This window comes from Lepeophtheirus salmonis, chromosome Z (genome assembly GCF_016086655.4).
Source record: "Lepeophtheirus salmonis chromosome Z, UVic_Lsal_1.4, whole genome shotgun sequence".
NCBI lineage: Eukaryota > Metazoa > Arthropoda > Copepoda > Siphonostomatoida > Caligidae > Lepeophtheirus > Lepeophtheirus salmonis.
In genome coordinates, this window is record NC_092584.1 from 20,970,921 (window position 1) to 20,988,532 (window position 17,612).

The window sequence follows — 17,612 nt, forward strand, 5'->3', positions numbered from 1 at the left end:
CCAATCAGGGGCAATTTTGGTTTTGTTGATAGTTTTCGAGTGAATTTGTTAGAAAATAAACAAGAAAAAGTCAAAATTATGTACATAATATTTGTATTTATGACTTTATTCTTAGAACTGGTACATAGTTAATTGGAGATTTTAAAAGCTTACGTTCATAGAAAGAGGATTCATTGTGTTTCACACAAAAAACAACTATAATAAAACCAAATGTTTCCTGACTGTTTGTGGGCCTTTTTGAAATGTTACAGGGGGACTGATGATATTTTCCACTCAACTTTGCAATGACAATTTTTCTAACTCTACTTAGCTTTTCAGAGACTGTCCTGGTCGAGGTTTTTATAAGAGGCACTATGGTAGAGGTAGTTGCATGCCCATATACTAAAGTGTGGATAGCTCCAACAGCTTGTCTACTCCAGTGAACTAAATCCGGCATGAAGTAGGCCTAATTCCCATTCTGGAGTAACTTGAAAATAAATCAACTCTACAATGCGCATAACATCGACTTTATTGATCTCATCTTATCTGCAATACAGTAGTGCTTACTTTATTTAGTTGTGTGTACTACTCCATAGCCAATCAATCCTGTTCTAATCTTAATGTTATACAGTATGTTAGTCTTTCATTTTATCCCATAGAAAAATGTCATTTTCTTGTATGAACTTTTGACTTTTTCTTCAATTTTTGTAGCTTATGCTTTTATACAATATGGTTGACTTTCATTAGGAGCACGTGACGTACAAACGACATTATTAGAGGAGTAAAAAATTGCTTTATTTCAATTTATTTCTATTGAAATAAATCTTTCGTTATTTGTCAAAGTTTTTTTGTCAAACATAAGGTTCTCCCTTCTATTTTCTGTACATACATATAAAGAGACAAAAGATTATTTATACATTTTGATTTGTAAAGAATCTGAATATATTTAACTTTTCTTTCATATTTTTTTCTTAACGAAAAAACAACTTTCCCTACTTTTATTGAAATTTATTGAAGCTTAATTTTCTTACAAGTCCATAGTATACATGTATGTATACATACATGAGGTATATTTACAGTATACAGAAAGTTTGTGAGTGAAAAAATGGGAGAAAAATATATCAAAATGATTCACTTAAAATCCTATAACAGAATATTGAAAATGTCTCACTTATTTGTATTTTTTTCATCCACCAAAATATTGAGAAGGACAACAGAGATAAAAAAGCCTCACACTTTCATTCAACAAATAATGATGAGGGTTTTTGTTATTGAAAAGGGGATTATTTGGAGTGGGATTAATCAAATAAGGCCAACAATATATAGAGTATTAAAAGTGCCAGACCCTTTTGCCTGAAATTCAAAGTGCTAGTGTTGGGGTTTAGGGCCTTTTTACCCCTAAAATGAGAAAAATGCATGAACTTTAGATAAGGAATTTATCTGACTTTTAGATGATGAATTTCTGTCTGATTAGCCTAAAGTTTACAAGGATGTCCGCAGTATTATTAAGTTAACCCATAAGGTGTGCACAACTTCCACCACGCTTTTTAATAGTGATGTCATAGAATATGATTGGTTGTGTGTTATATCAAAATGTGTATGTCTTGCCTAGCAGTCAGTGCGATACATCAAATTGAAAATTTTAGCAAAAGTGACGTCATTGAGTATGATTGGTTGCATATTTTGTCAAAATCCGCCAGTATTTGGTACAATATATCAAATTCAAAATTCTAGCATGCCCCATTACATAATGGTCTAACCTTGTATTTCTATTAACCTTGAAATAAACATTATCCAAATTTCCTATCAGTTTTTCACCAGTGTGTTAAGCAGAATCCCTCTCCGTGTCACTAGGGATACGCATGATATAGTTTTGTCATCAATGAACTGTCTGTTTAGACCGTCAATATATCGTCCTATTATATGAATAAGTGGCCTGTCAACACAAAAGCAAGTTAAATGTGTTTTCCTAAAATTGAGTCCAGATTGCATTTGCATTCTTCAATTATTGATTTTCTATATCTCAGAGAGTATAATATCCTGATTAATCCTTTAATGGCTCCACTAATTTAACTTCAATGGATAAAATTTCAAGGAACATAATACAATGATTATTTTGAAATAGCCATATTGAGACAAATTTAAAGATGATCATGAAACGAATATTTAAAAAAAAGTAAGCCTGATTGTTTGCTTATGAAGTATTAAATGGTTTTGAATTTATGATGTAAAGATATAAGTGTTGTCTTTTTTTTTTCAATAATGTTTTGGTCTTGAAACATCACATTCGTAAAATATGACAATATTTCTACAAGAAAATCAGATATATCACGATTGAAATCAATATATGGAAAGTTTAATTCATCGATCCACGTGATTTATTTACTCATAAAGAGTCATTTATAAGGATTAGTAATATATTCGTAGGATTATGGGTATCTGTTTGATGGTAGGAAAAAATATTTTATGAATTCAAATTAGATGATGTACTACATAAACTTTGAATTAATTTTAAATTGATTACCAGTTCAGTCTAATTCAGATCTTCTAAAAATGTGGTTCTTAACCAGAGGGATAAAGATATCGTATAAAACGCCATGTTTTATGTAAATCTAATTTATTTTCAATTAAAATATTGCATATTTGAAAAGAATGTTATACTGAAAAAGATTATATTTTGACTTAAAACTATACCCTTAAAATAATTAGAATCTTTTAATTTATTAAATAATTTCACGCTTGCCAATTTTTTTTATATTAAATGGGTGAATAGAAGCTTGGGCGGTCTTACAGAGAGAAAAAAAAACAGATTGCAGAACCCTCTTTGGTCATCAAGCTGACATTTATATTGATGTAGTTTTTTTTTACAAAACTTGAATAATATTTTTAAAAAAATGCTATGTTTCAATTACTTTTTTTTATAAAGAAAAAACATTCATTTTCAAAATAAGACCTTTTAAAAACACAGAACAGTTTTTATAAGGAAGGACATATTTATAACTTGCAGAGCGTCTATTTTTTAAGAATCAAGAGGAGGGCTGACAGGAAAGTCCCCATAAAATGGATATTGAATAAATAAGGCACAGTGAGCTTGCGTGAGTAATTTATTGCATAGTAGATATGCTTTAAACGGTGAATTATGCAGAATAAGGATTTTTGATTTGACTTGCTAATTGAAATTAGAGCGAGGATAAAGATTAAAAAGAACAGCATCTTTGACGCATAAGATAAACTCTTATAATATGTAAATATACAGCTACAATGTAGGAGGGAGAAAAACAAAGAAAAAAGATATATTTCATTATCCTTAAGTGGTTTTGGCGTTTTTTTTTTTTTTTTTTTTTTTTTTTGTTATTTATCGATCTTATAATTTATGTTTTAAATCCCTTGATGAATGAGTTGGTTTTTATTTGGTTCCCCTGTTATTTTTTTAAGTATGAGCATCATGGATTAAAAATAGTGACAAAAGAGGCGTTAAGATGCATTTTTACAAAAATAAGTCATTTTATATCAGGAGTTTACTATGTACGGACTCTCAATATTTCATTGTTGAACGAAATACTTTTCCTTGTTCCATTTTTATCAAGCTTGTAACATTATATTAAATGATGATATTCAAAACATATTTCAACCTTTTTAAAGAAATCTAATCCTTTGTTAATATATTTAATTTTATTTTTATACCACTTGCCAGAGTTCTTCGTAAATCCATCCCATAAAATTAATTTGTTCAGTTATTGTTACGTTAGAACTCATTGTCACTGGACCAGAATGTAGAAACAAATACGCAAATTCATCAAGCCAAGTGGTGTTTCTGATGTATATATTCATTAAACTAGCTACATAATTCTAGATATACTCACGGATCCATCATGATCATAAAATAAAAGGAGTGATTGGTTAAAAAAAAGGGGAAAAAAATAATCAATCTAAATTTTTATTCAATCCTTCATGAGGAAAAAAAAAAAGAAGAAATATTCCATGTGTCTAGAATTCCATGCAAGGGAAAATGTTGTGAGTAAATCATGGAATTCCTGAATGATGGAATAATCATGCTTATTTTTCTACATTTCCCCTCTTGAAGGAATGGAGTAACAAATGAGAAGTTTTTCTACATTTCCCCTCTTGAAGGAATAAAGTAAAAAATGAGAAATTTTTCTACATTTCCCCTCTTGAAGGAATGGAGTAAAAAATTCCTTTTTTTTTTTTTCAAACAATCCCTCCTTTTACATTATCCTCATATTGGATGCGCAATTATTCCATGTCTCTTCAACTCTATGAGTAGAGTTGAGTAGTTTGTAAAGAAAAAAAAAAGACCAGGATAATGCAAGAGCAAGACATATGGTACATCTACTTAAGACCCCTGTTAATATCAGCTGCGTGTTATATGATTTTGTGGGTCACAGGCAGCTTTGCCTAAAAAATGTTCGTATCGCACTCTTTTGCTTCCTGCACCCTCGCCGTTAATTTTTTTTGCCGTCATACATGCTTGCCTCCAACATGTTTGTACTGCTATGTACTTGCTACCCTACATTTCCGCTGTTGAAAGTTAACTAATCCATATTATACAGTTACTAGCCTGACTTGTCAAATAGATCCGAAATTCACATGGCAAGTATGAATTTTAAAACTATACACGTGAACATTCTGCATCGTGCTAAGCCACTCGTGGATGTCTTTGTTGGAATGTATCTTCTAGTATCAATGAATAGTGATGGAACGGGGGAAAAAAGAAAAGAAATTTCATGCTGATAAAGATATTTATTTATTTTATAGGTACTATGAAAGTCAATTTGTTATTACATGCCCAAGCCTTCAATTCAATTTAGAACTAAAAAGTATTTATTTATTTCTTAAAATAGCAATTACATGTCAATATTTACTTTATAAGATCTATTTGATAACTTTTGACGGTAAAAGTCCTGGACGGCAAGTATGTAGCACGACAAAGAAGCGTGACGGCGAGTGTGCAAGAGGCAAAAGAGAGCGAGGCGAACGTGTTTGAGGCAAAATTATGTTAAAAAAGATTTTTTTTTTTTGGGGGGGAGAAAGCAATTCCTACTACCTTCATGTGGATAACTTTCAACTATTTAAAATATCATTGGTCTATTAGTTAATTTTAAATTGAATTAAAATCATCTATTTTTATTTTATTATGAACTTTTAAGCCAATTTACTTCAGAGGGGGAAAAAAGAAGAAAAAGCACAGGTAACAACTGTTTTTCTTTTTTGAATTTTTAAACGTAGTTTTTTCATTACAAATCACACAACTCTATCCATGAGTAAATACAGTTAATAATATAACTGTTTAGATAATAGAGGGACGAATATGACATCCAGGTACATTTTGGAGGTGATATCTTTGTCTAAAAAAAAAAAATTGTGCATAAATAAATAATTTACCCGCAAATTATCTTAGTTATAGGCAGCTAAAAGTTTGTATACTGAACTATATTAGAGAAGGAAACAGACATTTCCATACTCTTAGCCTCTTGAAATTACGTTTCTCTCCTTAAAAAAGGAGGAATTGATGCTTCAAAAGTTTATTATGATGATAAATAAATATATCTAGACGATCATCAGGGTCTTGCAAAGTGTACCCATCTACAAATGCATTATTCCTTCTACTTAATGAAATATATAGAACTGCGCAATCAATTAATCAAAGTGTGCATATATTTGTTTTTGTATATCGATAAGTATGTACATACATAAATTGTTTGTCGTCAAAAGAGGGGGAACAGGAATAGAGTTGTTCAAAATATATAACTTTAGACGGGCGCAAGACTTTTTGTAGTTGTAATCTGAATTTTTTTCTTTGATTATGCTTCAAAGCTGTTGTGATTATATAGTTATTGAGGAGAATATCTGAGCATATAGCACGTTTGATCATGAAGAACGGAGATTAACACTGAGTATTTAATAAGGAGTTATAATTTGTGTACTTTTGGGTTGTTAAGGAAAAAGAAACCGAAAATCAAGAACGTAATCCTTACAATGTGAAGAATGTTTAAAAAAGCAAACAACTTAGCTGTCACAACGTATCTTTAGATCAGCTGCTAGTAGCTGTGACGGGGGGTCCAATATCGATCCTCAATTCTATTCTTATTCCATCAAGGACATACTATTCTAACTCTGCCAACAAATATCGAAGTGAGTCTCTGTCTTTTTACGCACATACAGGAATATTCAATCAGGTTTTGAAAATAATTGCATGTAGAAAAAATAAAAGTTAACACCTAAGGCTTTAAATAGATTTTTTTAAAGAGGGCGCCGACCTGAGTACACTCATAGTTACTCTCCGAGTAGTTGGTATATAGCCATGTCAAGATGGTCTACGTAAGCACCTTATTGTGGACTTCCTGGCCCATTTTCTGCCATCCCTTGAAAAAGAACAGAGGCATCTTCTTTCCATCAGAGCCCATATTGCTGAGGGCCAATGTTTGGGAAGAATATTTGGTATGGTAAACCCCTTGGACCTCTTCTTTTGTTTCCCCAATCCCATGGTTGAACTTTTTTGTATTCCTGATCCTCCTGGAGTTCCTACCCATTGTCAGAAGATGGCGTGGGATCCTTGTGAAAGGAACTAATCCCAAGTTGGGCTTGGAGGTCTGAGATCCGCTGTTTTTTTATTCTGACTCACTCATGATGATGAAATGACTAACTGATTAGTTAAGTTTGTTTATGTAAAAAGAATGGTAGAATCAGAATATTCAATGAAAGAGTCACAAAACCTTTTCATTGAAATGGGACAATATAGATTAGTTAAAAGTCCATGTTTTGCTGCCTTGCCTGTATACCTAAGATAAACATATGTAAAAAAAAATTCTGCAAATATTAATAAATTTTTTTTTTTTAAATAACCAATTATCACGAAATAGAATAAAACTGTTTCAAAAAAGGTCAATATTTACTTAAATGGCTGTGTGCTATGTAAACAGGATATATTTTTCTATTTTTCTTCAAAGAAGCACTACTCTGAGGGAAGTTTAAATTTTTAATTCGTTTCATGTAATCTTCTATTAATAAGTGCATACCCAATTACTGAATACTTCAACATTATGAACAATTTTTTTATTACTCTCTTAAAGTTATCTGTAATTTGTATTGTTACTGACATTTTAGCTGTATTAAAAAATACAGGCCAGGGAAGTAAAAGAAAGATGCTTCAAATTATAATAAAAAAATGACTTTAGATGAATACATTTTGAGCTTTTACAGAATAAAATATTTGATTTGTAGGTCGTCTATGCCTATATAATATTGGTTAGTGAAAAAAGTAATTTCGTATTTCCCACACTTTTTTGAACAAATTTTATCATGTTCGTTATTGGTCACACTAGATCTTACGATGTAATCTTATAAAGGTGTCAGTATATAACACAAACGTTTTTCGGATAGTACTGTACTTGATTACTTCAGTCTTGAATTATTGCGCATCGAGTATGGGGGGTCTCACAGGGGAAAAAATCACCATATTTGAGGTTTTTACAACTTGAAAGGGATAAACACCTCGAAAGTACCAAGAAAATATACGATGTATTCAGGGAGGGAGGGGGGGAGATACTCTTTCGGTTCGTATTGCACAACAATGGTTCGCGCGTTTTTTGGCTGCTAAATTCCCTCTTTTGTGAACCGTTTGAAGCACTGATCGAACAGAAATTATCAGCGCTGGTAAATAGAAGACAATAAGACATTATCAAGACAACGCTAGGCCGCACATATCTTTGATGACGTGTAAGAAAATAGTACTTAAAACGATGCTATTGCTACAAGTGGTGAACAATAACTGAAGCCTATGATCCGGGGAAAATTTTGAAACCAAAAACAGACGGATCAAACATCAGATGACGGAGTAATGTCGTCTTTAAAATGCGGCAGATTTTGCCCACGCATCCTGAAATACTTTTAAAAAAGTATTTAAATTCATCAAAAAATACGTATTACACTTTCTCCAACATACTGTGGTGTAAAAAAAAAATGTAGAAATTGTTTAGGGACCACCTTCAATACGTATCAATTCTATTATCCAAACACAATTAAGCTGTATTGAGTCCCTGGTGATCCCAACGTATCTACAAGGATATCTTCGCATCCTTTCCTTCTTCCTCAGAGCTTTGCTAGTTAAATCTAAAAAGAGAAGCAACAACTAGAACTCTACAGCTTCGTTTGTATATTTCTCTCATTATTTAATTCTCTTATATCCTCTCTCTCTCTCTCTCTCCTCCGCATATAGCTGTGTATGATATATTTTATTAAAGTAAAAAAAAGTGTATGATAATAGTGAATTGGTAGTTGTAATAGATCATTTGGAATGAGTGGTTCACCCAACTTATTTCCCTCTCAACCATCCACGACACTCCCACTTGCATAGAGTTACACACAAATTAGGGTTGATGGTCTCTTGTAGTTTTGATTATTTGATGCCTCATCACATAGAAGCAAAAACGAGGACGGGGATCTGTGATGAGGGAACTGCCTAAGAGACCTCTCATCCACCACTGCCCCCCCCTAAGACAAAAGAACTATGACGAATGCTGCTCTGGTGTTCACTCTATGTATTCTAAGCATTTTGGGAGGTGTAATTATCTGCGGTATTTACATAGCAGTACGAGAGTGTAAGAAATATCGTGTTCGTCTTGGAGAGGATAACCGTGACGCCACTGTTCAAACTGGTAATTTGATCCTTGCATTAGCCACTTCCTCCGTCTTTTCAAATGACTTGGAAGGAGGGGGAGGGGGCCAGGGGAGTACTGAGCGTCAAAAAGTGAGGGACAATGAAATTAGATCTAGTGATTTTAATAATACAACAAGTGATCATCATACAAGTGACTATAAGTCATCAATACAGCATCTCTCTGTGGAAGCACAAAGGAGTACTCAAAGTGGATCTCCTGCTCCTTCGCCATACCATAGACAGTTAAGAAAGCTCTCAAATTGTGATGTCGAAGAAGAAGAGGTATATAGTGAGGAATCGGATGAAGATTCGAGGGACGAAGAGGATGCGGCTGTAGTTTAAGTCAATTATTCTCAAAGTTTAAGGTTTTTTTTTTGCGTTGTTGTTTGTATTGCATAAAAGCCCCTTCTAAAGAAATAGTGTTGTGTCGGTCCTTAGATAGACCCGTGGTCCAGTACGTTCGAATCCCGTGTAGTAGAGTACCACTTGTCGGTTCTTAATGAATCGATCATGAATATTTTTTGCAATGTATGTGTTATGATCCAAGATGATAGCTCATATATCTTATTTCGTTTAATAAACCATAGACATTTGTATGAAAAGTTCTTAGGAACGAGAGTTAAGGAACGGTCCCAAGGACTGACAGTTCAACGATCAGTCCTAAGACTGGACCGAATAAATAAAGACCGACACAATACTACAAACCAGTCCTCATACCCAGGTTGAAAAAACACCGGACTACCTTGATATTTGGAAAAATTAAAATTTTTGTTTATTTTTTCATGTTATATTGGTCCTTGATATGCAATTTAAAACCAGTTCCATCACCTTCTGGGACTTGAAAAACATTGCTACTTTTGTAAATCCCTCTACAAGACACTAATACCATTGTTTAGTGTTGTGTTGGCCATAATTTCTTCGGTCCAGTACAGACTTGGACTAATACTGAAATATAAATATTACTCGAATAATGGGAAAACGCTCTCGGAAAAAATTATTCTCTTGTGCATAGATTAGATACTCAGTCATTCCTGGAGAAGGAAATATATATAATGTAAAATATATATTTCATACAAATAAAATTCTCTAGTCAGGGGGAGTAACTGTTATACTATAATGTTTACTCATACTTCATTAGTGTAACTAATAATAGTATTAATTCATAACGAAGGATCGAATTTACCTATTTTTTTAAAGACTAAAAAGTGGGGCTTGACAACTTTCCACCATTTGAATTAATTTAATAATACTCTAAGTATATTTAAAGCACGCTAATATTTTGTCATTATTTTTTCAAATTGAGGCTTAATTAAACTATGTTTTACATCTATAAAATTGGTGAAGATTTATTTAATTTGAGGTGATACCCTCAAAAATGTAAAGGCTTAATTTTGCAAAGGTTTTTCCATGGGATAAATTAAAAAATTTGTGTGTTTGGGAATGATGGATTTTCAGTTATTTTGTCAAGGAAAAATAGAGAAAAAATAAACCCTCATCATCTTCCAAAGAAAGCTAGATGCACATTAAATGATATTCAACAACAAATTATTGTTATTTCTAAAACATGTTGTGTATAAACATATTACCTAACTAGGATTAAATAAAACTTACATAAAAATTATTATATGTTGTTTTTTGAGAAGAACAAGGTTAAAAATATATACAGAGAGCTTCTTGATAAAGCCCCATTATTTCATTGTAGATAAATCCACGTGTACAAAAAAAAAAGTATTTAGTTTAATACTATGGTATTTAGCATTATTAATATTACAAAAAATATTTCTTTAGGCAATCTACTTTTTCTGTTCAAATTAACATTGAATAGCAAAAAAAAAAAGCAAAACAAATAATTAGAAGGGTACAGATATATAGCACACACTATAAGTATTTTTTTTTTGTGAAATAGTAGTTTAGGTCCCGTATTACAATATAGCTGATATATATCGGTTATTATAGACAGTTTGTGGTAATTTTGTTAACCATTACTAATAATTTTTGAAGTTATTAATTAAAGAAACAACAAAGTTAAAAAAAAAAATTAAGCTACTCAAAAATCCAGCCATTTTAGAAAGATTAACTATTTATTTTATCTTACATAAACATTTTTAACTTTAAAAAATCAATTTAAAATTAAGTTAATTTTCAGAACTCTTTATTTCATAATTTACTGTCCAAATAAATTGTATAAAAGTTTGAAAATATCAGATAAGACCAGATTGGTCATCAATAAAATAGACCGTCTTTGTTACTCTATACTCTGATCATTGCGTACAACCTGAAAAAAGTATTAAGAAAATCTATAAATACATCCAATTGTCCATACTGAATTTACCAGGGTGGAAATTAATCTGTTTGTGACGTTTTTTTAGCCCCACGTAAATTTAAAGGGCGCTTGTTTAGCTTTTGTACTAGAAACATAAATATTAAACTTTTAATATATATTTCTTAATATATTAGTACATACAACAAACAAATTAATCCACAATATTTAAAAAAAAAAGTTCGACTAAAACATTGCAACAAGGAATATGTGAAACTACTATCTGTTTAAAACACTTTAATATATTTTAGATTTAGAATGAATTTACTTCATTATTTATGCCTTAATATGTCGTTACTTTAATTTATAAGGTTATTTTGAAATTTTTTCTTATCAGTATAAAAAAAAAAAAAAAATTGGCAAATGGAAGTTACATTTTTTTCTGTTTCAAAACCTCATTGCCATAACATGTAAATGAGCAATAGGGAATACTTGATGTATAAAAATATCAACTAAGGTCCTATGTATTCAATCAAAATCTGATTTATTTGTACGGGCCATGAAGCCGCTCCTCAAGGGATGCCTACAACAGGAACTAATGGACAAGACCTCTCAAGAAAAGCAGGAAGTTTAAAAAAGTATCCAGAGTTCTTGTCCATCTTGGAGAAGAAAATGAATGAGGACACTACCAAATCGAAGAATCGCAAACGCAATTACTTTGCCTTGGCTGCTAGAACCATCAGGAGGACCTTGAATTCCACCTTGGGATTATAACACAAGGATTCCCCAACCCCTTCTGACAGAGTTCATAGAGGCCAGGGGGCCCTATGGTCCACGTTTCCCTGCCCAAACCCTGTACTCATCTCTCTTTTCATATAATCGGTGTAAAGAAAACCAATCAACTTCTTTATCGATATTTTCTATTAGTCATCTAAACACGGCAATGAATTGATATCGTATCGGAATACCTGCTCATATCGAATTTTTTGACGGCCCCGAGTCCTATATTACTTTTAAATATATATATAAAAGGGATTAACCATAATTTTAATGTGAGATAACCCATTTTTATGAATATTCTTTAATTAAATCTTACTTATTTATAGAAGAAGATAAATTTTCCATTTATTTTAAGAGAAAACTATTTTGTGGGTATACTTTAATTCAACTTTGCACATATAAAATAAATAATTGTTGCTTCTAAAGTTCTATATTCCTTTTGCTTCTTCAAGATTCTTCAAAGAATGGTTTACAATTGTCATAAATTATTATTATTTATAAGACTGTTTATTATATTATATTACATTATTAATAAAAAATAGGATACTACCAACTTTGCTTTTTTTAAAAGACCCTTGAGAATCCTTCCCCCGTTTTTCTTCTTAATAATCTAGGTAATGTTTCCATATATTTCAAGAAGAAAACTTGCATAAAAGAAAATATGGCTCCTTCTATATCTCATATTAATATATTTTCATTCGGTTATCAAAATATGTATAAATAAATATGTTTAAGAAATTTTAAAAGTGTATTGATCATGGAAATTTAATATTTTGATTTATTATCTCTTTTGCTAATAATTTTTTTTTTCAGACTCACATATTAGTGACATACCTATGTACATCAAACAATAAAAAACACTTTTTAAAATTCCATAATTGATTTTGCCAGTGTATTAAATTTAGTACGCATTATTTTTTGTCAAAAACTATGTTTTTTAGGAAAAAAGAATTTAAATTTTATGAATAGCTGAAGATTTTTGATATTTTTTCAAAAAAACTTTATGCATTCTGAAGCATTTATAGATTTTTGAATGATTTTTTTTTCATAATTAATTTTTTTTTGTGTAAAAAGCGTTGGATTTTTGTACAAAGTTATACATATTAGAAATTTTTTTACATCAAATTAAATTTTTTATGATTAGCTTATGAAGTATTGTATTTGTTCCAAAGATATTACATTCTCAAAACCAAGGCACAAAAATATATACAATCCTGTAGACGCCTTTAATGTTATTTAATTATTTTTGGCTGTAGAGTACATATATAATTGATATCATGGGATTTAATTAAAAAAAAATATAAAATTCGTATGAATACTTTGTATTTTTATGATGTACTTTTTAAGACATTTTTATTTTTATCTTTTCATTTTATATTTGAGTGGTTTGGGAATATGTATACAAAATTTGAGTAATATACAACTACTTTTTATTTAAAAAAATATCATTTGAATAGAATGAGGTGTTATAAAACTTTATTTTATTTGAACCCTCATTTTTTTAAAGCATATTACGTTTTTAAGTTATTTACTACTCTAATAATAGTTTAAAAATATGAAACCTAGATATATCAACCCTTCACTTTAAAAAAATATAATTTTAAATAAAGGTGCTCAAAAATTGTAAAATATTTTAGAAGCTTTTCAACGAATATAAGTTAAAATGGATATTACAATACTATAACACTTTAATTGGCCTTTTTATTTTCTGTGTATGATATTTTAATCCTCATTTAACAAATATGATACTTTTTAATTGCTATATGATACACCTGTATATATTATATATTAGAAAAATCCTAAATGAAAAGAACAGTTTGTATACAGTAGATTATTCATAAATTAACATATTATTAACAAAATATGCCCTTTACTATACAGAATAAGGCATCTTTCATACCTGATCAGTCTCTTTTTCCGTATTCACCGTTGGATAAAATACATAATAAGACACAATCAAAAACATTTTTGAAAACTAAAAACATTTTTGCTCAAATCAAATATTGAACAAAGATATATGTTATCTGTATACATATAAAATAAAGTTGGTTTTATGTCCTTTATGGGTGCCCACTCCGTTGGGCATAAGAGGTTGAAACTTTGCATTGATGCCTCTTTTAAACCTGATCAGGCTTATACCAGTTCATATAGGGGGCTTATTTCAAACCTAAAGCACATATGTTTTTTGAGCTCAAGGAGACTAGATAGGGCAATGAGTTAACATTTTACAGGCGTCTTAATTAACAAATATACGAATAAATACGTTTTATAATATACATATTTATATATTAAAAAGGCCCTCACCGATGGGATTTTAGTATTAAGAAGGAAGTATATTGACCGTTTTCAATGTGATTTTTTTTCCGCTCACTCCCTGTCCCGAGCAACGCCGGGTAACCTTTTTTTACTAGTTTATTAATATACACTGTTTTTTATAATTTATATCTTAATCAAAATAAAATATTGATCCTTAATTAATTTTTTAGTAACGGGGAACGAAAGTCAACATTTTTTTGTAACATAATCCAATAAGTCTGAGATATTCTTCAAAGTATCTTGTTTTTGCACAATTAATTGTTCATACAGTAGGTTAATTCAGTGCTGCCCAGTACATTAAAAAATTAAAATTAATTTTGAAACTGTCTGTTTCATATAATACAAAGAATAATTTTCCCTGTAATTTGGTTTGTATCTTTGCATGATAAGATTTAGAGAATAAAAAAGATTCCATGAAAACTGTTGTTTACTCAATTTTCATTCTATCTTCAAAAATCCTGTCATATTTTCCTTTCTTTTTTTTTCGAAAAATGCTGTTTAAAGTCTACCATGGTTTTAAAAGCCAAAAAACTGTTAGCAAAACCATTTCTTAAATTTGAAGAACCTACATGATAAATTTCAGTAGAATCCATTAATTAGTTTGACTGTGATTCCCACACACACGTAATCAAATATATTCCCACATAATATCATAGATTTGATTTTGTAAAAATGAGATAAGACCTACAAAAAAAGTATGACATCACAAATATTTTCCGGCCATCTCTATTTTAGGTTTGACATGGAAATACTTAAAATATTACCACATAATATATTCTGATTAGTTAAATATTATTGCTAATAAAATGTAATACCAGGCTAAACTTTCTTAAATGATTGAAGATGGTCTCTAATAATATTAATTTTCACCCCAAAACTGTTACTTTTTTTCCTCATATATAATGGCCAATGGCCGAGAGACCAAAAAAACTGTCAATATGGTTTATTGCTTAAAGTAATATTTATCTACCTAGTTATTAAGAAAGTTATACTTTGATTACAATTCCACATTCAATTTATTAATATTTGCTTTTATGAAAACTAATTTGCAATGTTTATCTCAGTACGGAGTCATATACAATTTTTGCAAAGCTTATAGTAGCAGATGTAATTATTTATATTTATTTTTCTTAATTAGTTTTTTGTATAAATACACGGCAAAACTAATTAAATAAACAAGTCAACAAAAAAATAATTTAGGATTTATAACATGTTCTTATGTTACTTTATTTTTTGATCACAAGTCAGTAATAAAATACTACAAAACTAGACTTTCAATAAAATTAATTTTTATTTCAAATGACCTCAGGTTTTTTTTTTTTGTATTGGCCTTAATTGCCATTCATTCCAACATTTAAAATTAATTATTAATGCAACACAAGATAGTACAATAAAATCAATTAGTTAAGACAAGTGAAGATCACAAAAGTATATCAGGAATATTTAGTAATAAATATTAGCAATAATTGTTGTTGAATTTTAAGAATGTAAGAACATTGTCTTAAGTATTAACAATATGTAAAATTCAATTTTTTTTAATAATAGCATCATTTTGTCAATATTTGAAGTAGTCTTTTTGCCTCATTGTTGATTGAAATACTTAAAAAGCATTAATAATAACGTCTTCATAAGTTTAGATAAACATTGACACTCCCACAAAATGTGATTCATTATTTCCTTACATCCTTTTAGTTTTAAATGAATTAAAGACAAAGCCGTAAATAATTATTCCCATAGATCATTAATATATGATGATATATTTAAGAAATTTGAAATTGAATTTTTCTTACTTAAGAAGTCCTAAGACACTTTTTCCTTACTAACCTCATATTTAATTAACGATTTGGAAGGATAATATGTAATTTAGAAGCTTAAAATCATATTTATTAGAAATGGAAGGATTCATCAAGAGACTAAAAATTTAATTAAGGCAAAAAACTTGATTCAAAAACTTTGCTACAAACACATATTTAAATATGGAACATAACTTTTTTTATTTTTAATAAAATATAATTTATTATTTGTGATCAATCTATTAATACTTTTTTGTCTGTTTTTTATAGGTATGTATCTATTTACATTCGCAGCTGCTATAAAAAAAATCATCTAATGGATCTTCATTGGATCAACAGGTTATTTTTATTTTTCCCCTCGTTCCTTTCCATCTATTAAAGTCAATAAAATATAATGTCTTTATGATTGAATTTTTATAACTCTGATCAAAAAGAAACTGTTATTTTCTAGTTCCCAATTTGTTTCTCAATTTTTTTATTTTATTATATCGGTGTACACATGTCCAACATGAAAATCCATGTATAAAAATATAGTGGTACACTTTTTGCGTTGGTTAAAAATGACTTACCCAAATAAGGGATATGTTCGAACTAAAGATGGAGCACCTTCAAACAAGACCATAAAAGAGTTTGGTGCCTGGAATATAACCTATTCCTTACTCTCTACCTTCTGGGCCAGTATTAGTCCCGATATAAATCCATTGGATTATATTGTGTGCAGTGTTTTGGATTCTAAGACCAATTGAACCTCTCCCCTTAGTGTGGAGTCTCTTAAGTCAGCCATAATCAAGGAGTGGCACACAGTTTCTCACACGTTTATAATTCACAGCTACTTGAACTTCATAGGTTCTGTGGAGGCTGTCATTGACGGAAAAGGGAGAGATCTTGAATACAAGTTCTCCCTTACACATTTCTATTTAAGGTTTTATCAAAATTATTTGTCTCGAAATCGTTTTTACACTCCACTATTTCCCAAACAATAAATGTTTTAATTAATTTTAAGTTTTGCTTCCACGCTCCGTCTGTTAGTTTATTCTTGACAGATACAAAAGATTCTTGGCCGCCTCTGCGGTTTTCTATTATTCAAAAAAATCGAAAAAAGTAATCAATTAAAGGGAAATTTAATAAAAGTTGTTTGAAAGATCCTGTGTTTTTCTAACAGATATTTTTTTTTCAATATCCTAATTTTGAAAAATCTTTCATAAGGCTTCAGAGAATTTACCTCAAAATTTAATTTTTCCTTCCATCTTTTTCGATAGTAAAAAATGGCAGAGAAGACTAAAAGATACAAAAGAAGTCGAAAGGTATACGAACAAAAAAAAATTGAGAATAGAGATGAAAATTAGATAATTCCGGTTTCTTTTTATCAAAGTATTATGTAAATTGCAATAATGGCGTTCTAGAGAACTAGAAAGAAACACTCAGGATTTTTATTCCCGCATGAGGTGGATATAAAAGAAGTGATTGTTCGGAAAAAACATTTTTACGGGACATTCTTAGCTAAGCTAAGCTCCATGCCAGGTTATTACATATCTCTAGAATTCTATGATTGCAATATGCAGGGGGTTCCCTTTTATCGTGGTTTGGGACCAAGAAAAATCCACGTTATATGAAATCCGTGTTGTACCTACTCTTTTTTACTACTAAAATCCGTAAAATTATTATTCAATGTCGACTTTTGACTATCTTATCTTTTTTTTTAAAGTATGTTCAGAACAATAAAAAAACTTTAGTCATGATAAAATATTTAAAATAATGTATGCTAAAGAAAATGCTAATTAAATAAAATCTGAGTCTGGAATTTACT

The 17,612-nt window shown here is 30.0% G+C and overlaps 2 protein-coding genes across 8 annotated transcripts in view; both read left to right on the top strand.

Annotated features, from left to right (window-relative positions):
* The window catches only part of LOC121130510 (synaptogenesis protein syg-1), a 149,417-nt gene that overhangs the window by 83,601 nt on the left and 48,204 nt on the right, over positions 1 to 17,612 (top strand). The gene's annotated exons all lie outside the window — the stretch shown is intronic.
* On the top strand, positions 8,259 to 17,606 carry LOC121130181 (uncharacterized). Of its 3 annotated transcripts, none has more exons than XM_071893681.1 (3): positions 8,259 to 9,021; positions 16,076 to 16,489; positions 16,686 to 17,606. In XM_071893681.1, the coding sequence occupies exon 1, from the start codon at positions 8,507 to 8,509 to the stop codon at positions 8,996 to 8,998; it is 492 nt and encodes a 163-aa protein (XP_071749782.1). In that variant the 5' UTR covers positions 8,259 to 8,506; the 3' UTR covers positions 8,999 to 9,021; positions 16,076 to 16,489; positions 16,686 to 17,606. The 3 variants fall into 3 exon arrangements, with proteins under 3 accessions (XP_071749782.1, XP_071749783.1, XP_071749781.1); XM_071893682.1 differs by having other exon boundaries at positions 8,268 to 8,998; XM_071893680.1 differs by having other exon boundaries at positions 8,270 to 8,989.

Coding starts and splice junctions, on each gene's coding strand:
- LOC121130181 (XM_071893680.1), top strand. CDS start 8,507: ATGACGAATGCTGCTCTGGTGTTCACTCTATGTATTCTAAGCATTTTG. Junction 8,990..16,075: donor GGGACGAAGAGGATGCGGCT/GTAGTTTAAGTC, acceptor TGTTTTTTATAG/GTATGTATCTATTTACATTC.